The sequence below is a fragment of the Ambystoma mexicanum genome, chromosome 10 (assembly GCF_040938575.1).
Source record: "Ambystoma mexicanum isolate Mex_15411 chromosome 10, UKY_AmexF1_1, whole genome shotgun sequence".
Taxonomy (NCBI): Eukaryota; Metazoa; Chordata; class Amphibia; order Caudata; family Ambystomatidae; genus Ambystoma; species Ambystoma mexicanum.
This window is the reverse complement of record NC_090932.1, coordinates 255,266,474-255,284,419: the sequence shown is the minus strand read 5'-3', so window position 1 is coordinate 255,284,419 and position 17,946 is coordinate 255,266,474. Positions and strand designations below refer to the sequence as shown.

Genomic DNA, 17,946 nt, shown 5'->3' with positions numbered 1-17,946 from the left:
TGATAATGGTGGTGCAGTTGGGCAGGGTCACAGTCAGGGTCCCACCAGAATACTGAAACAGTGCAACAGGTGATAAACACACTCCTCCTGAAGACCAACAATCTCAGAAAGGGCATCCTGCCACTAAAATCTCTCAGACAATTAAGGCAGAACTGTCGAATTTTCGATCCCACAAGGGATCCTTATAACCCACTGAAGGATGTATCTGCTTGAGATTTGATAAGATCTAGGGACCTGGATGGGGACACTGAGAGAGAGGAAGATAAGTAGGTTAAGAAGGACTATTCAGCAGATGAAGTGAGAAGCTCATTGTATTTCCTTTTCATGGAGCTGTGCAAACATTTCGTCTTAACATAGAAAGTTACAGAAATCAAAAGGATCAGAGGTATTTTGTGTTTTGTTTAAGATGATTACAGAAGTGGCTAAATGTGAGCATTTATCCTGAAGGTGTTTTCATAAAAAGTGGAAGCAATTTGTTGAATTGATAATACACTAGATTCATTATGAGTCAAGAGGAAGACTGTCCAGTATGCTGAGGACATTTAACTGATGAATATTTGGAATAAAAGAGAGGGGAGAGAAGGCCAAAGGTTGTGTAATCAGGTAACCAGAGAAAGGCAGTTTCAGATTGGTGGGAGTGGATTTTCAATGTGGAAATTCGGTGGAGTGCTTTTTGAGAAAATTGAAGATATTGGAGGAGTGAGATAGCCCTTTCTGATTTATCTCTGAAATGTATTTTCTATAGAGAACTTGTTTGTGCTGCAATGTCATTAACACCATCTATATTGTCTTAAAGGAAAGGAGGAGTCACTCGTAGCTATATATGTAATCTTCAAATGTTGGGGACAGACATTTTTCTATAGGATCTGGCAACTGCAGTGTTGAAATAATATTGAGATGCAGAAGAAAAATGAGTTGCAATAGCTTTCAACATTAATTTATCACCAATATTATTATATTAGAGAATAAAGCATTCATTTTGTGAATTTTGCACTAAGTGTTTTGTCAGATGCATACAAACAGTTAATTTCGACATTAAAAAAACAGTTAGGTGAAAGCCCTTTGTCATTTTGATCTTTTGCTTATTTTTGAGCATCTCTGGCTGGGAAAGTTGAACATTTCTGATTTATTCAATTTTCTTAATACATTGTTTGCCTTGGGCAGGTGCTGGCAAGAAAAGGTATGACCTCTTCAACCCAATATTTACAGCAATTGTTCATCAGCTTGATTTGTAATGAGCTTAATCCAACGTTCAGCCAAACACAAATCACCCGGCTTCAGTGAAAAAAGTGGGTGATCATCCACATGTCTTTGCCCAGGCTCAATAGTTTGACAGGGCGAGCATCACTGTTTAAAACGTCTATCGCACCAATTTTCTTTTGTCAAATATTTTTTTGGGACTCTGCTAGCAAGCATCCATCTTTGTCGCTTTAACATGCATCCACTTTACTTCACAAATTAGAAGCAACATGTATTCATACTCCATGTATCACTTTCTTAAAATTTCAGAAAAAGAAGTAACATTACACGGCATGTTCGGAATCTAAATTTACTTAGAAACAAAGACCCGTATACAAGAAGAAAGGGATGACTTACAAACTCACCTATATCAATGACTCCTCCGATTAGATTTGCACAAAAGAACAGATAGTGCTAAGATGATAGTCAGCAGGACCAGTATGATGGCAGCAAAGGCTACCCCGAGGACAAGCTTATTCACCCTTGAATTGCAGCGTTCTCCAGAGTACCAGTAAATGTTTGGATTTGAGCAGCTGGAGGAGACAAATGATTGGTTATATTACTAGTGGGTGAGTCGAGAAGAATTCAAAGGTCCACATCCAGCAAACATGGAATAATTGCTATAATCCACTTTGATTCACCTTATTTCGTAAGTACTTCAGTAAATATTCCAATTCACAATCTTCTAAGTGTTAATAGTTATCCAATGTTGATTCATTGTCGACTGATTGATGTCATGATAAATTGATGACTATGGTAGCCACTTTGATGATTAGGGTGTAGGTGAAGAATATAATATCAAGACTCCCAATCCCAGCTGCTGTGATGCACAGCTTGCCTTTCATTGGGCCATTCAATTTTAACTAAGGCAGTATTAATACTAGTGCCACCCTGTAATGTTGGAATTGCCTGACAAAGATGTTGTTAGTTATATATTTCACATTATAGGCGGACATTGTCAATGCTTGTGTTTTAATTTTGAACAATGTGACATGTAATGTGAGGATACATTTAGTGAGCAAATCTCTGCATTATATTAGAGGAGAACATTTGCGCTTTCAGATCGTCTGACTTTTGATGCGCAAGCACTCAGGAGTGAATCACTGCAGTGGAGTGGGGTATAAGAATTGGATAAAATAACATAAGGTTTGCTTGAATTTACCGGATGGTGCCAATATGCTTGCTGCCCTAAGTTGAATAAAAAGTAGAAGGCTTTGGGTCTATATAAAAACGCTGAGGTCCTCCGCACCTTATACACAGATGAATCTGATTGCTGAAGTCACATGGATCGAAAACTTTGAGGGCAAATTTGGGAGAGGAACATTGACAAATTTAAAACTTTCATTCAATGAACTACTGAGCTGAAAGTGCTCTTTTGACATCGAGAATATTGAAATTTGGATCTTTAAATGTAGATGTAGAGAGCTATGTGTCCAAATGGAGTATCAAATGCAATGTTAAAGGTAAACCCTCTGCAATGAGCGTAAATGTTTTCAAGCTATCCCTAGCACCAACCTCCACGATTACCATGCACATTGTTTACTGCCCTCCTGGCCCACCCAGCACATTTGAAGATGACTACAAATAGCTACTGATGACTAATTAAAAAAACAATTCTAAAGTCATGGCATTAGGTGATTTCAACCTCGGCTATGCCAACCCCCTCGAAATAGAAACCACATCCCTGAACAGCGCCATTGCCGCCCTTAATTTCATAAAGAAAATTATTGTGAAGCCTACGCACGTCCAAGGGCGCAGACTTGACTAGTCACTTGATCACAATTATGACATAACCATCCTCTCCAGCTCTCCTTGCACCTTGATGGATCACCATGTCATCACATTCACCATCCCACTCCCGGATCAGGCCCTCCCTCTCCCATCCACCCCCCCGTCTCCTCTCGCTGCACCCATATTCTCAATCGACTCAATCCAGCCACTGCTCGAAAAAGCATTCCCCACCAAATTGCCTCCACGTTCACAGCCTAGTCAACCACTACAATGCCACCATCATTGCACTGATTGTCAAACTGGCCCCACTCAAAACATGCATCCCTAAGAGAGTCACATGTACCAACCTCTGGTTCAACCCTGAGCTCCTCACCCTGTAGGCTGAAAAACGTTCCATCGAACGCAACTGGCGCCTATTTCTGGCGGATGTCAAAAGATCTTACTTCACCACATCTGCTGAAACCTGTATAAAAGCAATCAAAAAGGCCAAAGTACCCTCCTACAGTACACAGATCACCAATGCCAAGTCCAACTCCCATGAACTATTCACCATCCTATGGGAACTTTAATCCCCCGTCCTCCCCCCTCTGCAGTCACCAAGAACGAAACCTGGTGCAATGAGGTCCAGAAAGACCTCCTGGATAAAACAGCTAGTTAACAAAGCAAAATCCAGCTCAAATTAATGACCATCAACACCACCACCCAAACCACCATCAGCTCTCACCCACACCTGCAGGCCACTCCCCTCTTCAGCTTCCACCCTTCACGATACCAGAGTTCACATCCTTAAGAGCCTGAAACCATCCAGGTGCAAAGCAAACACATGCTTGGCACCTCACATCAAAGAGTGCACTAACGTCCTAGTGCTGCAAATCATGGGCATCATTAATGCCTCATTTGCTTCTTGTCCGTCCCACACTTGCAAAGAAAATCATGGATCTCACCCCTCCTCAAGAAGCCTTTACTCGACCCCTCCATCCCCACCAACTACCGGCCCATCACTACAGTCCCTTTCCTCCTGAAGATAATAGACTACCTCAAAATTCAACAACACCTTGAGCAACACCATATCTTAAGCCCACATCAATCTGGCTTCCTGCATAGCCATGGAACATATTCTGCACTCTTGAACCTCAAGAACCAGTTGGACGATGCCAGAGACTCTGGAAACCTCTCACTTATCATGCTTTTGGACCTGCCTGCAGCCTTTGACTTGGTAGACCACTCCATCTTCTGCCATCATTTAACTGCCACCTCCTCTTCTCTGCAAACCCTGCAAAAAGGGTTGGATCCTTTCTGATCAACTGTACCTCACGCATCTTTGCTGACAACCACTCCTCCACCACCACAGCTATCACCTGTGCAGTGCCTCAAGGATCCTGCATCTTCCCTACTCTATACAACATATACACAAAACCCTTGTTTGACCTCAGGGACTTGCTCAATATCAAATATAAAATCTACGCCGATGATACACAGATCCTCATCCCCCTCATGGGAGATCATGGCATGGACTCCCAAAATATTAGTGCCATTTAAGAAACTATCCAAGGCTGGATGGCCGCCCACTGATTGTGTCTCAATGATAAGAAGACAGAACTCCTTCTTGTGGGCAACCTCTCCCACCTCGCCGAGCTCAGCCCAGACTACCAGCTGTTTACTATTGTCAGTCACCCCATCCACATTTCATCATCTGTCATGATGCTCGGTTTCCACCTCGATGCCATGCTATCACTATCACAGCACGTCAATGCCTCTGCCTGCTCGGGGGCCTATGTGACCAAAATTCTCAACACATGCCAACCCTTCATCTCAACCGACAACTGCCTGAACAATGTCAAGGCCATTATTAGTGCAAACAGTTATTATTGCAATGCCCTCCTCTGAGGCACCTCACAGCGAAAAAATTAATTACAAACAATGCAAAACAATGCCTTGTGAGCCGCGTTGGGGCTCAACAAATGTGATCACATCACCACGGCCATAAAAGCAGAACACAGGCTCCGTGTCTGAGGACCGATCAAATTTAAGATCCTCACCATTGCCCACCGTTGCCTTGACAATACCGCCTGTGCTACCTGTCCGAAAGACTGTCTAAACCAGCCACGACCAAGCCAACTCAGTCAGCCTATGTCAACCACCTCTGTATTCCAAGATTCAAGCAGACTAAAGCCAGAGGCTCCAGCTTCCCCATTTCCACTGTCACTCTGTGGAACGCCCTTCCAACCGCCTTGAGATCGGAGCCCTCCTATACTGTTTTCGTTAAGAAACTGAATAGCTTCTTATTTCAATGGTAGCACTCCTGCTAATTGTCTGTAACATTCTCAGCTGTTCTCATTAGCAGCACCCTTCCTGCTAACTGTCTGTAATATACTAAGATGCAACAAGCGCCTCGATGCCCATGTTTTAAAAGTGCTATATAAATGTAAAAATAAATATATAAAATAAATAAGAGAGACTTTTGTATGCCAGAAACGTCTCAGAAATGTTTTTAGTGCCACTCTTTAAGAACAAAGACAACAAGGCACTCCCTGAAAATTACCACCCAATAGACCCCCTAGATTCTATCAGTAGCATGTGTACCTTTCAATTACTGGACAACCTTCCATCCTGGGTCAAATCCTCAGACATTATATATGCATTTTAGACAGGCTTCAGGAAAGGTGTAGGCGTTTCCTTAAATGGCTTCATAATACACATTTTGAAGACTCAAACTTATATTCCTGACAGTACTCCATTGTATGCAGCATTCTTGTTTCTTCATGCAACTTTTGACTCATTGATAGGGAGAGACTCTGGATAAGCTCCCGAGTTTTGGGATTCCAGCGGGATTGTTGAAAACTATTGTCCTTCCACATTCTACATGATTCAAGATGGAATGGACATGATGGGGCGTCTTACAAAAGAAAGCGATACCAAGAACTTCGAAAAGGGTGCATCCTAGCCCCCTGTCTATTCAGCTTGTATGTAAGTGATCTGCCCATGGAACCTAACAAAAGAAAATCTTTGGCTTCCCAGGCTTGGTCCTGAACACTTTAGGCTTTTAGCCTTCGCCAAGGATATTGTACTATACAACACCACCAAAATCGGTTTGCAATGGTTCTTACTCACACAGAAAACTCTTATTAGTAACAACCTCATGATTAATGTTTCCAAAACGTCAATAATGATGTTCAAAACAAGCTAAAAGCAGTTAAACCATTCTTTGTGGTTTATGCAGAATAGGAAACTGCAAGTTACCAATTTCTTGGGATAAGCTATCTCTAATTCATCAATGAAGTGTGAATTGGTGGAAAGGTTAAGGCTATAATTGTGTCCTCTTAAAACACAAATGAAAAATGTGAAAAATAAATATTGTAGATTTCCATTAGTGCCTTTATTGAATTTTATAGGAATAAAAAGAATTCCAACTTTCACCTATAGTGCTGGTTTTGTGGATACTTTGGGCGCAAAAGAATTGGACAAATTGGAAGGTCGTGTATGGAAAAGGGTAGTACATCTTCGCCTAAGCCTCGCTATGGTAGCTCTTTACAGATCAAACTGGGCCTTCTATCATTGTATTCAATTGTTAAGTACAAACAATTGACGTTATTACATAAAATCCTATAACCCCCAACAGATTCCCTCTATAATGTCTTGCGGGGTATCCTGAAGAAAGGTTCCTCCCATGTTTTAAATTCTCTTAGGATGGAGTGTGTGTCACTTCGAGGGGAATTTGATTCTACAGAAGAGCTTTTAGCTAAATATTTGCCAAGGTAAAAAGGAAACACAGGGATGATAACGATTGGGTCAAACAATATGGGGTCTTACCGAGATATGCCCTTTAAAAGGAAAATACAATTGCTATATGGAGGTATAATGTAATCCTTGTTTATCTTGAACGTTTTCCTGAACTATGGCTTATAATGTTAATTATGAGGTTTAGACTAAACCCGTTGTGTACTTTGGATGTTCAGGACCTGAGGCTTGGGATTCCAGTATTAATGCGACCACGTCGGCTTTGTAAAAATACATCCAAATTATTATGTTGGAAGCATTTAGTTACAGAATGTGACAAAACTCACGGTGTATGCTATATATCCTTCCAGCACTTCCCAGTGGACAGACACATTTTTAATTGGTTGGATATTTTGGCAACAGCTATTATCGGGTACTAAAATTACGATGATTATTACACTAACTTCTATTTATGGACTTTTTAGGTAAAAGTGGAATGTTTAAGCTATAAATATACAGCCTGATTCATGGAATTATTTGCGTGAAAAACGCAGATTTGCGCGTCTTTCTGCACGAAAATCCCTATTTGAAGTATGGGGATTTTCAGGCAGAAAGGCGTGCAAATCTGCTTTTTTCACGCAAATAATTCCATGAATCAGGGTGATAATTGTTTGTATACATATAATTTCTGTCAATTTTACCAGGTGAAAACATCGATGGTTATTCTAATTAGTGGTCAAATTGATCATTTACGGTGAAATTGATCATTTATATGTACAATATTGTATCTATAAAGGTCTGAGATAAACCAAAAATACAAATAAAAAAATAGGGGTGAGGTATTACAGTTGCCATTGTGAAATGATTACACCTCAGTGGATTGCCTACAGTGGTAACTGCTTTTTGTGTGCTCAACTCCCCTAATGTTCACCCCGTAATACTAACAGCAAAGATGCCGCCCCATCATTTTCACATGATGCAACGACAAGCAACTAATGCACCTTATTTGGATCGATGCTTACGCAACCAGACCACCACTTCTGGTCCAGCAGCAGAGTAGAAATGTGCTGGTTCAGTCTAGCCATGAAGTCTACAAACAAGACTCTGCAAGTGCACTCTACCACTCTCTTTTCCCCAACTAACTGATTCACCCTTCATCACACAATACCCTTACACTAAACACTGGCCCCTAACATATCGTGAGTATGCCTGATTGCACATAAGCTGACACAATTCCTTTGACAAAGCTGCTCAGTACCCACTGCAAGGCATGTTAAATCTGTAGTCCCACACTTCCCTTTCCCTCAATTCACTCTGTGTCCCATAGCTACATTATCACTGATGATGGGTTTTGTCCTCTAGACTACACATTTCCCATTTACCCAAAGGAGACCACCTTATATTACAGTGTGCACGTCTGATGGGCAGTAGGGTGCTTTCCACAAGACTGCTGAATTGATCCCCACATGTCGTATGTCCACAGACACAATTGGCACTATACACTTGGCATTGCTGTCTGGTGAAAGTATGCCTACATGGCAATGTGCCTCATTGCATTCTGAAAGTGTTCGAGGAATTCTGGATTTTACTTCCCATTTGAGACGTGTAGTCTTGAATTTGAAATGAGCAAATCCAGGTATTCCGGTCCCAGAATGTGAGATATGAACATGGATTGGACTGCCATGTTGGCATTCATGTGTGTGTCTTTTACCCACCAATATAAGTAAAGAATCCAGGCAGGTCTCCTTGATACCAATGGCCTCTAGACCAGCAGTGTTCAGTGTACCAGTCAACTCCTCTTCTAAATGGGTGTATAATCACATTCTCCTGCAATGGTCATGAACTGCCTCTGAGTAGTGGCATGAAAGACTTGGACACCCTCATTGCGATTCCACCACTTGTGGGAGTCATGAGCAGTCGTCGTGGAGAGGATACTGCTGCCACCTTATCTGCAGTTCTTAACCATATCTGACATTTCTTTGCAGCACCAGATTCAAAGCAGAGGACTCGTGAAATGTGGACTCCCTTCTTCTTCTCATTTTCTATTAGGAAGGCGAGTGCCAGCTCACTAACCTTGATGTATTGCAAGCCTCATTCTCTTCATGGTTTCCAAATAAATCTTCTGGGACATCTGCCCCTGAATGCTAGAGAAAGGAAGTGACTCAGTATGGATCGTGTTTTCTTAAATTGCTGCAAAGGAAAGCTCTTTCTGGCAGTGGAAACAGTATTTTCTGAAAGTCTTCCATTGGTACCAGTTTTTCTTTTTATTAAAGTCCTCTATCAAGAAGACAGAAGTCCAACGACAGCCTACTTAACCAATTGAAAGTAGTGATGCTACAAAAGCTGTCCAAGGAATATAGGAAAATGCAGGCGATAGACATAACAAGTAGATGTTGTAACTAACAGCCTTAAATTGGGTAAAACCACCCAACCAACCCAGGATTTGCATAAAATTGCCCTGATGTTAATGGTCTTCTCTGGAAAACGTTGCTTATGACTTGTTCTTAATAGGTATTTCATGCCCATGTCTTGGGCAGAAGCCAACAGAGAATTAAAAAGGCTAGATAATGAAATATTTATAGGCCAATCTCTATTAATTCCTTATACAGAAACACTTGCCAGTAGGTTATTTGAAGAGCTTACTCGCCTCAACAAGTCTACTTCTATTTATCAACTAACAAAACCTTTTGCTCAAGTCCTTTGACACACGGTTACACTACTTTGATAAAGATTGGACCATATCCATGGGTCTTTATGCTAATGATCTGGTCATATTAAATGGCAATGCCATTGAGGATGAAGAGATTACATTTACCTACATGGAAACCTTTAGCAGGGTGGCGGTAATGGAGAGGAGTCCAAGTAGTTACAACAGCGGTAGAAATAATGTTATTAAATACCTCAGGGTAACCATAGTACTAGATGCTACGGAATGGTTTGCTTTTAACTTCGGCAAAGCCAACAAAGAGATTAAAATCTTACCGTGAGGATGGGAACATGTCAATATAACTGTAACATGGAGAGTCAACGTCCTCAAATTAACATCCTTCCAAAGTATTTTTTTTCTTTTCATACTCTCCCTGTTTTTATGAAGACATTATTTTATTTCAATGATTTGAGAGGCTTTGCATCGGTTCCATACGGGCAAAAAACATCTCCCTTTATTATGGAAAAAATATGAGAACTAATTTAAGGGGAGAAAGGGTTGCTATTGCTTTGTAGTTTAATATGGGGCAGTTTGATTGACCAACCCCACCATTCCATCACCCCACTTCCCAATCCCCTTCTATGAAATGATGTGCTCTTGGAATTTGGATGTTTTTCTCCCGAAATACAATCACCAATATTTTTATTGAGAATGAGGGTCAAAACTCTGTAGAGGGTCTTTACAAATTATATTTACTGCCTCCATCATTTTCTTCATTTATCTTTTTCATGGTTTCCCAAAAATGAATTAAAAGTTAGTAACTCAGTAGTTCATCGATGCATTCCCTTTTCTGGGCTCTGCTCCAGTGACCAATACTCTGCCCTTAGCCCTCATTACATTTTTCATGCAACTTTCAATATTTGGTGGTTTGAGCTTGATCCACTCTCTTCAATCTTTAATAGTGGGTCACCAGAACCATTTAATGATATAATTTTATTTGTATCCCCCGACTAGCTCTCTTTAAAAATAACCCAAACACGATTAAAGTGTGGCTTGCCTTAATTTCCCAATATAGAAATTGTGACAATACAGAACAGTGCAGGCAAAATAACCTTAATAGTAAACAACAAACAGAATGAACTACTTAGGCATGACTGGGGATTACACATAGCCAGGGCTAACTGGTCAGGTTGGATTTTATGTAATACTTTATTAAATATGACACCACTGTGCTTTGCTCATGAGCAAATTTCAGAAGCAGCTGAAAACTGGCTGGCTACTAATAACCCCATCAAAAGTGCCAATCCGACATGGAAACGGCGCAACACCCAAACTCCAAACATTGTCAACAACATGTAAATTCCTTGACAAACAACCATAAGAAAAATATGCCATTTGATTATATTACCATTCCTGACAGCCCCATATATATATTTTTTGTAGTAAGAAAGACAGTTCAGTTAAGACAAGCCAGGCCTAAAATCAATTTATAACAAAGTTGTGAACTCACAAGCACTGGGGTCCCGTAATTAGGAGTTCACATGTTCCATAATTGCAATCAATCGATCCAGGTATATCCTTGGTGCAGTGGTTCACACACGTCAAGGTGTTTGAGATATGATCAAAATAGGGAAAATAGAACTGGCTGTAGTTTACAGGCGCATTCTGCCTGCAGAATTCTGTGAAGGAAATCAAGGTCAGTCATTATGAACATATCGGTCACTTAAAGTGTCAGAATTACATTAAGACATACCTACAAACTAATTAAAAGGTAGATATGGCCCACAAAACAATACATTACATCACTTGTTGTGCCTTCTGCAAAAACATTGTCTACGTCTGGTCTTCAGCTCTGTTTTACTCTCATAGCATGGTTACTCTTCAGAAGGCATTTTTAATTTTGACTCATGGAGGGTGCCTTAGAGATATACTCAATGGCATACAATTAGTCATCTAGGATTAAAAGTACTGTGGGATGCAACGGACAGTGCATCATTATTTTTTACTCTGCACCCCACAACCGTCACAAGCGACCATTGTTAGTTTGATGTGTTGCCTGTGTCCTACGCTGATGCAATGGGCCTCATTAAAAGTCCGGCGGTAACCCACCGGTAATGCCAGCGGGGTGCCCCCGGACTCTAACACCGTTTCCGGGCAACTGAGATCCCGGTGCCACCGGGATAAATCCTGGTGGCCCGGGATATCAGGCAGCAGAAAATGTTAGACCCATTCCCAGGAAGTCCCAGAGGACTCCATGGGAATGTGGACTCAGAAGCGCCAACACTGTTAGTAACGGTGCCAGTGCTTCCATGACAACTGTGCCAACTGGGGCCGTTGCGCCTGGCAGGTCACACCTGCCGCATGCAACGGTGCCGGCAGGCACTGTTGTAGTCTGTCGGTCCGGAAAGGGTGCCGGTACGTTGCTACCGGCACCCTTATTTATGGACATGCAGTCTTGTAATGAGGACCAATGTTTGCATTGCAATGACGTCACCTCGCTGTATGGGGGAGACAGTTTCAATAGAATGTATTCTTTTCTGTATTTAGTGTAGTCTGAGATTCATTTTCTCAGTCAAGTTCTTTTCTGGTCGATTCTCCTAAAGTGAGAATTTAGCTAATATATATGCCACCATTCAAATCCTATAATTTTCAAGAAATGTTGTTGCCTTCTTGCAATGTGTTGGAAGTTATACATTAGTTGACTGAGATCGACAAGCCTTTATGTGACAACCGAAGAGAGCTCTGAACTACAGTAAACCATCACTGTATCATTTGTCTTGGAAGTACACTTTATGGATAACCTGGTTTAATAATTATGGCCTGCTTCCGACCCTGGGGGTAAAGGGGTTAACGGCGGCGGTAAAGGTGCCGGAGCTGTCAACCCCTTACCGCATCATTATGAGTTCTGTTCGCGAGACCCGCTAAGGACGCCTGGTTTTACCAGGCGGCCTTAGCGGGTCCCACGAGCAGCCCAGCATGCTAACAATGGGCCCGTTATCAACGGGCCCGTTGTTAGCATGCTCCCCATTCCCATTGAGCCCTATGAGGGCTTGAATGGGAATGGGTATGTTCAGGGTATGGGTTCCTTGAATGAGGAATTACCGGGCCCTCCAAGGTCAGAATGGCCTGGTAATTCCTCATTCGAGGAACTCGGACCCGGTACCGGGTAAGGGGCTAGCCATGCCACTAATAGCGGCATGGTTACAACCTACCTCGTAATGACCCCCATTGACATGATTCACAAAGATTTGCATTGGAGAAAATGAGAAGTTGCCTGTGAGCATTGCAAATGTACCCTCCAAATGAATATCTGATTCACAAAACTTTAAACTAGAGAAAATCAGGGATCAGGGAATGGAAAGGGGGTTAAGAGTATGTGATGAATTCTATGGTGTACATTATAGCAAATGATTGCTGGAGACGCATTATGATGGGGAAGGGAGGGCGAGTTGATTGCTGGTAGGATCCGAATGGTAACGAGAGGGGTGAACATTGGAGCTATTTAGGGTTTTAAAATTGGATGCATGGTGATATCTATGTATTGAATATTGATATGCAATAAAGACATATGAAACAAAAAACCAGAGAAAATCTAGAGATGGCTAGAAAATCTTTGAGATTCTCATGCTCAAAAGCTATTCACAAAGATTTCCTCAAGGGCACCTCGAGATTTGATTAATTTGTACGCTTTGTAAATCAAGTGCAAGATAACAAGTGCATCTGAGATGCACATGGACATCCCCTGAGTTAGTCCACTAAATTCTTTGCAAACTAATCACAATGGCTATGTGCATTCGAGAGGCTGTGCCTCATCACGACTTGGGCGGTAACGGTAACGCTATTAGCGCGGGCGGTTTTAGCCCTACCGCCGAACTCCCCGGTGCTAATAGCGCCGGATTACGAGTTCGGCGGTAATGTAAGTCCCCATTCCCCACTGAGCCCATTCGGGAATGCTCCATTCCCCATTGGGCTCAACGGGGATTCTTCGCGCTAATACCACCGGCAGATTTCCCGCCGGCGGTAATACCGCAAATTTTGGGCGGATTTCCCACCAGCACAGAGCTGGAGCAAAATCCGCCGAAGCCCTGATTCGGCGGACCCATAAATCCGGCGGTAATAGCGCTACCGCTGGATTTATGGGTTTATGGGTTACTGCCGAAGTCGTGATGAGGATAATATGAAGTATGCTTTCACAGAATTGTCCAATATTACAAAAAAACAATATAATTAAATTTACAATGGAGGGAATAACACTTTTTTCTAGGAATCATATATGCAAAATGGGTATAAATGTGTTTGTGTCCAATATAGTTCAGGCAATGCTTCATAGACAGATGACAAATTATCTAACATTTTCACCAGTGCTAAAAATTGCTAAGCACAAGTTTAAATGCTTATATAACAGAGAATGGGACAAACAGGTTTTGGCCCAATCATTAATATCTACGAATGTATGCACCAATACCTGGCACTTCTTGCCAACCACATTGCCGCTCTATGCCCCAACTTTCAGTGCTATGCGGATGAGACTCAACTAATTTTTAGGCTCCCTTCCGCTATCTCTTCTCCTTCTCTCATCTCTGACTGTCTGCTATCCAGGAGTGGTGTGCTGCTAATGATCTCTGCCCTAATGCCAGTAAGACCGAGATTCTCCTCATTGGCACACCTGCTCCCTCCTTTCCTGCCACTGTCTGGCCAGCCTCTCTTGACACTCTTCCTGCTCCCAACTGTGAGGCTAAAAACCTCTGGGTCATCTTTGACTCCACACTTTCCTTCTCTCCTCACATCTCTGACATCTCTAAGATGGCACACTACCAGCTGCACATCCTCAGAGGTATTCTTCCTTTCCTCTCCCTCCCCCAGAAGCTCACTGTCTCCAGAGCTCTGGTTCTCTCCAGGCTGGACTACAGCCTCTTTCTAAATCTGCCTGCCTCCACTCTCCGCCCTCTGCAACTCATCCAAAACAGGACTGTGAGAATTGTCCTTGGCCTCAAGTCCAGGGATCATATCTCTCCAGGACTGAAATCCCTGCATTGGCTCCCAGTGGCATCAAGGATTAAGATCAAAACCCTCTGCATTGTCCACAAGGCCTTCTGGGACCTGGGACCTCAATATCTTCAACACTCTCTTCCTAAATTTCTTCCTTCTCAAGCTCTTCGCTCATCCGCCTCCAACTCCCTCAGGGTCAGTCACTTCTCCAAGCAGCGAGTTGGTGGTAGATCTCTTACTTCTGCTGGGGCCTCCCTCTGGAACAGCCTCCCTGCCTCTCTGAAACTTGAGGAGAACCATCTCCGGAAGCACCTCAAGACCTTCCTCTTTGCTTCTGCTTTTCTCTCCTCCTCTTCCCTGTTGATCTCCTGGCTGAGTCTGAAACTGCACTGGTTACCTGGCTACCCTTGGATCTCAGGCCCAGGTCCCCTCCCCACCAGTTGCACACCTGCACTGCCCCCTTGGCTACCTTTGCACTCGGGGACTGTTTCTGTATCCCTACAGACCTTACTAGCACTTGACCCCTGATGCCTGCACTACCCTTGCACTTGCCACCAGCTGGCTGCACTTTTATTTATTGTCTTTATTTATTTTACTGTTATCCTATGTAATGCACTGCCCGCTCCTGTTTCCCCACACTTTTCCCCTTCCCCATCTCCCCTGCACTTGCACTATCGCAATGTCACCTGGCCTAGTAGGATCGTTGTCTGTCTTTCCTCTGTTTCCCTTCCCTTGCCTCGTCGCGCCTTGAAATACTTGTGTATAGGCGTGTTATAAATGCCATATCATATCATATAAATCGTATCACTATGGCAAACACGAATCCGACTGCTGTTTGTACTATGTTTGCTGGTTAGAATGCAAAAACATGTTTTTTTTTCAATTAAGTGCATTTGGTTAATTAACCTTTCACACTACATATAAAACATACATAAAAAAACAATAAAAGATTTCAGGACAATTCAGGAATATAATATACAAAAGTAATCTCATAAAAAAACAAAAAAACATTTGACTCTTTCATACCAATAATGTGGTTTTCACAATATTTCAAAAATGGAGTGCCCTTGCGATTATAACAAGCGATACAGCCCCATATAGCAGGTTCCATAATTGGTCATGTTCAACATTTCTGAACTTGGCATATCCTTTATCATACAAACAGCCTAGGACATTGTGTTAAGATATGTTTTGCGGTCCCTACCACTTCCCCACACATTCTGCAGAGTCCCATCTCTCTAGGCATTCCCTCCCAGGCACCGGTATAGCCCAATACTGGCAAAATATTGAACCTTAAGTATAGTATAAACTGGACCAACCTAGGAGAGTGCAGCTTAGTAAGATAACTCTGAGGTGACTCCCCAAACTGACCTGGATGAGAGTATTGTACATATCTGGGTTGTAGAGTCAATTGGTCTAGGATACTATTCTGTCTTCATAGCAAGTTTTCTCCTCAATCTTAGCAAGAAGGAATTTGACCACACACTTCGGCACTTCACTCACACCAATGTCTGAGAAATGTCTCAGAACTGTTTGTTTTGTCTCCCTAAACCAAATGCTCCTGGAAACCCCACATGAGTGTCCCACTGTAAGATTCAAGAGGCTTGGCCTACGAGAGTCTTCAAAAGTGATCTTTGCCCACAACCTACACACAGCAAGCTTCCAAAGAGATTTCAGGGACTGGTACCGAGCTAGGTAGTCCCAGTAGTGAGCGTAATATTTTCGCCTCTACGGGTGTCAACCATCCCACAGAGCTCCGCGGAAGCACTTCCAATGCGTACATTATACCTGGTGTAATCGAGTGCTTGTACACATTAATCTTGGCCTCAATAGATTCCCCGCCTGCCCTCTCAATCTGTTCACAATCCTCCTGACGGGGAGCCATTTGATCCAGGCTTTGGAGGAAACAATCTCTCCCACATGTGACTGTTCCCTAGAGGCCCTAACAGTCATGCCAAGATACTTGTATTCCGTTACCTGGCCCAGTACCAGGTCGTCCATTTTCCAAACAAAGGACGGGCACCATAGGCTCTCTTCCCAATGGTCAGAATGTTGGTCTTAGCGACATTTACCATAAGCCCCTTTTTCTTTGCATGTACCTAATGCTTCCAATGAGCGCTGGGGTCCCATTGGCGTAGGTCAAAAATTAACGTAGCATATGTGAGGCAGTGAATAATCTTGCTGCCAAACCTGGGCGGATGGTTGTTCACAGATCTCAGAGATGGTTCAAAATTGGACACATAAATTATATAAGATAGGGACAAGAACACAGCCCTGCTTCTATCCTTTGTTAGTAGAGATGTAGTTGCCCACACTACCTACTTGAGAAAGGCATACCTGTACCTGTGTCTCACAGTGGAGTTGTTTAAAAAAATACAGCACCGATTCGTCAATCTCCCAGCCATCAAACTTTCTCTAAAGTTATTCCCGGGTAACACTGTTGAATGCAGAACTGTAATCAACAGAACATATATACAGTGCTTGGTCAGGGGATTGGAGTGTGTCTGAGATCAGGGTAAGGAGGACCCAAAGATGGTAGATCGTGGAGCAATTTTTCCTAAAACCTGTCTGCGTGAGATTCAGGAGGGCACTATTTTCGGCCCAGCTGGACAGTGTCTCCAATAGCAACTTCGCAAATATCCTAGAAGTGCTGTCCAGCATCGCCAAAAGTCTGTAGTTCTGAGGCAACAACCGTGATCCCTTTTTATGCACTGGGATTAGCACCCAATGTTGCCAAGATTTAGGTATTTGGCCAGTCTTGCAGACATGCAAAAATAGTAGGTGTAGTGCTGCTGCCCAATATTCAGGTTCACTCTTAAAGATGACATTACATAAACTATCCAGACCAGTTGACCAAAAAGCAGATAGTTTGCTCTTAATAAATTGCATGTCCGCTTCCTTCACCTGCCTGCCAACCACAGTATTATCCATGGGCCTACAGGGTGGAGTCAGGATAGAGTCCTGCTCAACCCAGTAGTTTTGCCTAATAATGGTTTCCCAATGGGATCCTGCTATACTGAAAGCTTCAGATGCCCCCGTATCCACCAAGTTGGTCCAGATTAGATGCCAGAATTTTCTAGAGTCCCTCTTTACTGAGTATGTTAATTAGCATCCATCCAGCACTGGCCTTACAATAACCGTGGTTAGAGAGCCATCGTTTATATGTACCTCTAAGAACATTGATACATTCTTTCCTCTCTATATGGCTAATTCTGAAGTGCCTTCTTACATGGCGAATAGCAACCCGCAGTTCCCTCTTCTTGGTACCTATCGCTGCATAATAGGGGGTCCCTGGCTTTCTCGAGCATCTGCTAGTGACTATGATCCTATCATACTCTGGCACATATCTAGCCACCACAGTTTCAATTTTCCAAATGGATGACTGTGCTGTCAGAATCCCCATTGTGTCCGCCCTCCTCAGTCTTCACTCAATTACATTTCACGTGGGCATCAAATTAGTTAAAAAAACATCATTCCACTTCATTTGTCCCTAGAGCAAACATATTTAGATAACATGGATTGGGGCAAAACATCTTCCTTCTATTCACCATTATTCAAGCAGAAAGGGTAGCACTACTAATTTGCTCCATTTTTGGGTACATGGGCAAAGCATTAATCATCTG

At 42.6% G+C, this 17,946-nt stretch overlaps 1 protein-coding gene across 2 annotated transcripts in view; it reads right to left on the bottom strand.

Moving 5' to 3' along the window:
- The window catches only part of LOC138493160 (mucin-3A-like), a 202,491-nt gene that overhangs the window by 12,797 nt on the left and 171,748 nt on the right, over window positions 1-17,946 (bottom strand). For both annotated transcript variants that reach the window (XM_069620345.1, XM_069620346.1), the window contains 2 exons: window positions 10,845-11,013; window positions 1,605-1,772 (listed from right to left, as the gene is read on the bottom strand). In XM_069620345.1, the coding sequence (XP_069476446.1) occupies window positions 1,610-1,772; window positions 10,845-11,013 (332 nt within the window). In that variant the 3' untranslated portion in view covers window positions 1,605-1,609. The remainder of the gene's footprint in view (window positions 1-1,604; window positions 1,773-10,844; window positions 11,014-17,946) is intronic.